Below are 6,000 nucleotides of genomic sequence, written 5' to 3' on the forward strand. Positions count from 1 at the left end.
AATAATTCACCGCTGTCAGGGGCAACCGAGCGCTATTGACCAATCACAATCAAGCATTTTGGCGAATGTTAAAACACCATGTAATAAAGAAGGTTAACCCTTTACTATAACCCTTTACTATCACACTACGGACGGTTAACTACACTTAACGGTTAACCTTCTGTAGTGTGGTAGTGAAAGGGTTAAAGGATCCCCATTAGAGACACATGAAATAGCCTCTAGTCTTCCTGGGGTCCTGGACAAAACAAATACAATACAAATGTACAACAAAAAAAACAAAAAAAAAAACAAAAGAAACTAAATGAATACAAATATACAAATTCACATTATAAAATCAGAAAAAAAAAGAAAAAAAACACAGATAACAGTTACATACAAGTTTGCAAGATATCTCTTAATATATAATAAATATTATTATTACACAAATTAATAATTGTGTCTTCCTCCGTGTGTGTGTTGCATATTTGGATTCTACGGACACTTTTATCCAATGCCAACCTAGTATCCAGAATATGAATGTGGTCAATTGTCTCCATATGTTGGACTGGAGAGCGTCATTGTGTGTCTCCCTCCTCCGTGCCCAGGTGGAGTACATGGAGAAGGGCACCATGACAGGCCTGGCCCTGAAGCACATGGTGGAGAACAGCTTCTCGGAGGGCGAGGGAGCCCGCGCCACCAGCCGCAACGTCCCCCGCATCGGACTGGTGTTCACGGACGGACGGTCCCAGGACGACATCACGGAGTGGGCAAAGAAGGCCAAGGAAGCGGGTATGACGGCTGGTTCACATGGTTGACACAGAGGGGGGTTGGTATATAGACCACTGCACGTCCGCGTTACACGGAGCTTGTGAGGGGGAAGGGAACACGGGGAGATCAAATGAATAAATGTTGATTAGAGCCTTGGCGTAAGCGGTTGTAGCTAGGGCTGTGGGGGCGCGGGAGACATGATCCAATAGACTTTTTTATACGCCTGAGTCTCCTGAACACGGAGATACCGACCCCAAGGCGACCGGCACTTTCTCCGCCGAGCTATAGTCACTTTTTCCGCACCTACCTCACATTTCCGAGACTCCCTGGGCAATCTGCGCATGTGCAGAAAAGTGACGATAGCTCGGCGGAGAAAGTGCCGGTCGCCTTGGGGTCGGTATCTCCGTGTTCAGGAGACTCAGGCGTATAAAAAAATCTATTGGATCATGTCTCCATTTGACTTGGGGTCAGTCTCTGAAGTTAAAAGGCTGGGGGACATTTGCAGCTGCGATAGAGTCCTTAGAAGTCTTTTGCATCTCGTTTTCCCACCCTCGTTCCACCTATTTTGGCCTGAGAGCAACACGGAACATCTGCCCTCAGCCGTCACACGGAGAGACCGAGCGGAACGTCGTTACAGAGAGACAACGTTCGCTCTCCGGTGTCTTTGAAGGGCAGATGTCCGCCGTCAGCTGTCGTCACCGGAGTCACTCGAGAGTCTGGCCTCGGCCGTGAACCCAGGTGGAGCGCAACAACCGCTCCACCGCCCTCCGACACAATTGCTTACATAAACGTATACAGTACATTACACTTGTGTAAGCAATGAGGAGAACAGTGGTGTACAGAGTCATGAGAAGAACAGTGATGTACAGAGTAATGAGAAGAACAGTGATGTACAGAGTAATGAGAAGAACAGTGATGTACAGAGTCATGAGAAGAACAGTGATGTACAGAGTCATGAGAAGAACAGTGATGTACAGAGTCATGAGAAGAACAGTGATGTACAGAGTAATGAGAAGAACAGTGATGTACAGAGTAATGAGAAGAACAGTGATGTACAGAGTCATGAGAAGAACAGTGATGTACAGAGTAATGAGAAGAACAGTGATGTTAATGAGAAGAACAGTGATGTACAGAGTAATGAGAAGAACAGTGATGTACAGAGTAATGAGAAGAACAGTGATGTACAGAGTCATGAGAAGAACAGTGATGTACAGAGTAATGAGAAGAACAGTGATGTTAATGAGAAGAACAGTGATGTACAGAGTAATGAGAAGAACAGTGATGTACAGAGTAATGAGAAGAACAGTGATGTACAGAGTCATGAGAAGAACAGTGATGTACAGAGTAATGAGAAGAACAGTGATGTACAGAGTAATGAGAAGAACAATGATGTTAATGAGAAGAACAGTGATGTTAATGAGAAGAACAGTGATGTACAGAGTAATGAGAAGAACAGTGATGTACAGAGTAATGAGAAGAACAGTGATGTACAGAGTAATGAGAAGAACAATGATGTTAATGAGAAGAACAGTGATGTACAGAGTAACGAGGAGAACAATGATGTTAATGAGAAGAACAGTGATGTACAGAGTAATGAGAAGAACAATGATGTTAATGAGAAGAACAGTGATGTACAGAGTAACGAGGAGAACAATGATGTTAATGAGAAGAACAGTGATGTACAGAGTAATGAGAAGAACAATGATGTTAATGAGAAGAACAGTGATGTACAGAGTAACGAGGAGAACAATGATGTTAATGAGAAGAACAGTGATGTACAGAGTCATGAGAAGAACAGTGATGTACAGAGTCATGAGACGAACAGTGATGTTAATGAGATGAACAGTGATGTACAGAGTAATGAGAAGAACAGTGATGTTAATGAGAAGAACAGTGATGTAGAGAGTCATGAGAAGAACAGTGATGTTAATGAGAAGAACAGTGATGTTAATGAGAAGAACAGTGATGTTAATGAGAAGAACAGTGATGTTAATGAGAAGAACAGTGATGTACAGAGTCATGAGACGAACAGTGATGTTAATGAGTCATGAGAAGAACAGTGATGTACAGAGTCATGAGACGAACAGTGATGTTAATGAGATGAACAGTGATGTTAATGAGAAGAACAGTGATGTAGAGAGTAGTGAGATGAACAGTGATGTGTACAGAGTGATGAACTTTACCTTTAGAGAAATTAAAGGTAAAATGCACTTAAAATAAAAGACAAACAAATTCATCTTACAAACCTTGAGGAATAATTTAAAACTCTTTAGTTGTAAATACATTTTGTTAACCAGATCAAATGCACTAGAATATAGAGCTATTCAGAACCCCCCCCCCCCCCCCCCCCCCCCCCCCCCCCCCCTGCCCCCCACCACATGAGCGAGACAGCTGCCTATACCCTGCTGGACGGGGAGCTAACTCATTACTTTCAGCTGCGGGTGATTGCGAGCCGATTGACTCCAGATGCACGGAGGTGTCGGTTGATTGAGTCCAGATGTGCGGAGGGGGAAGCAAGCGGCACGCGTCGCGGCGTGTGGTCGCTTTCGGTTTTAGGACGCCCCCCCTCCCCGGAATTCCTTTTTTTCACACCATATAAATACATTTTACGTGACAATCAGTGATAATAAAGGGTTGACCTTCTGTCGTGTGGCAGTGAAAGGGTTAAAAGTAAAGGAACTGTGTACCCCCCTCCGCCACTGTGTAAATGTGAACCCGTGTGCCCGCGCCAGGCATCACCATGTACGCCGTGGGCGTCGGCAAGGCGGTGGAGGACGAGCTGCGTGAGATCGCCTCGGAACCCACGGAGAAACACTTCTACTACACCACCGACTTCACCGCCATCAACACCATCGCTGAGAACCTCAAGCTCAACATCTGCCCAGGTACAGTAGAACACTGGCACAGGTACAGTAGAACACTGGCACAGGTACAGTAGAACACAGTAGAACACTGGCAGGTACAGTAGAACACTAGCAGGTACAGTAGAACACTGGCAGGTACAGTAGAAGACAGTAGAACACTGGCAGGTACAGTAGAACACTGGCAGGTACAGTAGAACACTGGCAGGTACAGTAGAACACACAGTAGAACACTAGCAGATACAGTAGAACACTGGCAGGTACAGTAGAACAGTGGCATGTACAGTGAGTAGAACACTGGCAGGTACAGTAGAACACTGGCAGGTACAGTAGAAGACAGTAGAACACTGGCAGGTACAGTAGAACACTAGCAGGTACAGTAGAACACTGGCAGGTACAGTAGAAGACAGTAGAACACTGGCAGGTACAGTAGAACACTAGCAGGTACAGTAGAACACTGGCAGGTACAGTAGAACACTGGCAGGTACAGTAGAACACACAGTAGAACACTAGCAGATACAGTAGAACACTGGCAGGTACAGTAGAACAGTGGCATGTACAGTGAGTAGAACACTGGCAGGTACAGTAGAACACTGGCAGGTACAGTAGAACACTGGCAGGTACAGTAGAACACTGGCAGGTACAGTAGAACACTGGCAGGTACAGTAGAACAGTGGCTTGAATGCCTTTATCTTATTTTCATACTAGCGCTCGTTCCTCTATGCTTTTTCTTTTGTTGTTGTTGTTCTTAGCTCTATTCTTTTTAAATCTTTCTAACATTTTCTCATGTACCCCAGTTGCTATTGCATGTACATATTTGTGTTTTATTTTTTATTACACGTATATTATGTACATACATACCAACGATTTCGCCCGTTTTATTCTCCACCCATCGATCATTCATTGCACTACTATCACCGACATCTAAGACGGGGTGTACCCCCTTGAACGGCCCTTCTAAGGTTTCTCTCCTCCACATCACCTGTGGTGCTTTTTTCCTATTGCTAGGTTTTTAGTGAGTTTTTCCTTACCTTCACTGGGGTACTGTATGTCTGTGAGTGTTGCATTTATTTATTTTACATTTATTTTGGATTTCATGGCGGGTTTTTTGTTCTTGATTTATTGTGATGTTTCTTCTTGACTTCTTTAAAGAAGATTTGTCCCGCCCATGGGGACATTAACTATATAAATAAAGTTATTATTATTATTATTATTATTATTCAAGATTCAAGAGTTTTATTCATCACATACATACCAGGGCATACAGTGAAATGCGGTTGGCCATGCCTGCTTCGATTGTGCAATAAAACAATAGTAATAGTAATAATAATAAAAAGATAACTAGAATAGACATGGTAAAATAGACATGTTAATAAATCGCTTAAAGGCACTGGATCCTGTGTACATTCCTATACAATGTGCAGTTTTTCTTCCATGTCCCTATGCTATACTTGCTGTCACTAGTAACTATACTATACAACAATCACAACAAGTCATTTTCTTAAAGTGTCCTTTTCCTTCCTTTAAAGTGTCCTTTTCTTGTGTGTTTAAAGTGGGCGTATTATTACCAGTGTTTCAAGTTTCAAGTTCAAGTTTCTTTATTAGTTGTCATACAAAAGTACAGAATACTTTTATATAAAATGCTTCTTTCTGTTTCGCTCTAGAGATTGTGCTAGATAAAAATAGATAAGTATAAAATAAGTATAGCAAGTATAAAATAGAAGTCAAGTACGTGGACAAAAGTGTTCAATATATACAATATACAATGCAGAGTAGAAAAGTAACTGAGTTACAATACAATACAGTACAATGCAGAAATGGGATGAGGTACAATTTAGATACAATTTACAGTAAGGTGTAATGAGGTATAAGTTGTAGTGCAAATTATTTACCAATCAATATAAAGTGTGTTAAGTGTCTAAAGTGGGTAAAGTGGGTGCTGCAGTGAGTTGTTTGTTTAAAGTGAGTGTGTGCGTGTGGATGTGTGTGCTGTGAATGTAGGCCTATTTGATGGTTGTTACTAGGGCTGACCCCTATTAATCGATTAGTCGACTAATCGGTCGAAAGGGGCCGTAGTCGACTGGCCAACCTCTTAGTCGAATATAATAAAATAAAATAAATTAATTTATTATTATAATTTTTTTTTTTTTAATTTTCCAAAAGAAAAGAGGCCTAGAAGCGTGGCTAACGCTAATGGCACGCATACCAGAGGCTAACTGCCTACGAAAACAGGCACAGAGGCACTGAAAGAGGATTTCACCCATCTAATGAACACACTAGACTAGACAAATATCAAGATGTATCCATCAGTGGACCAATTGCATGCTTTTGCAGAGGACAAGCAGCCTTCAGTCGACTCCTTCAGACATTAAGCACCCCCCACAGCACAAAT

General features: G+C 42.3%; 1 protein-coding gene across 1 annotated transcript in view; it reads left to right on the top strand.

Annotated features, from left to right (window-relative positions):
• The window catches only part of matn4 (matrilin 4), a gene marked incomplete at both ends in the record, with an annotated part of 83,972 nt that overhangs the window by 75,243 nt on the left and 2,729 nt on the right, over positions 1-6,000 (top strand). Inside the window, 2 exons of the mRNA XM_084315938.1 lie at positions 585-768; positions 3,480-3,676. Of these exons, the coding sequence (XP_084172064.1) occupies positions 585-768; positions 3,480-3,676 (381 nt within the window). The remainder of the gene's footprint in view (positions 1-584; positions 769-3,479; positions 3,677-6,000) is intronic.

This window comes from Notolepis coatsorum, assembly GCF_963971535.1.
Source record: "Notolepis coatsorum genome assembly, chromosome: 6".
NCBI classification, from domain to species: domain Eukaryota; kingdom Metazoa; phylum Chordata; class Actinopteri; order Aulopiformes; family Paralepididae; genus Notolepis; species Notolepis coatsorum.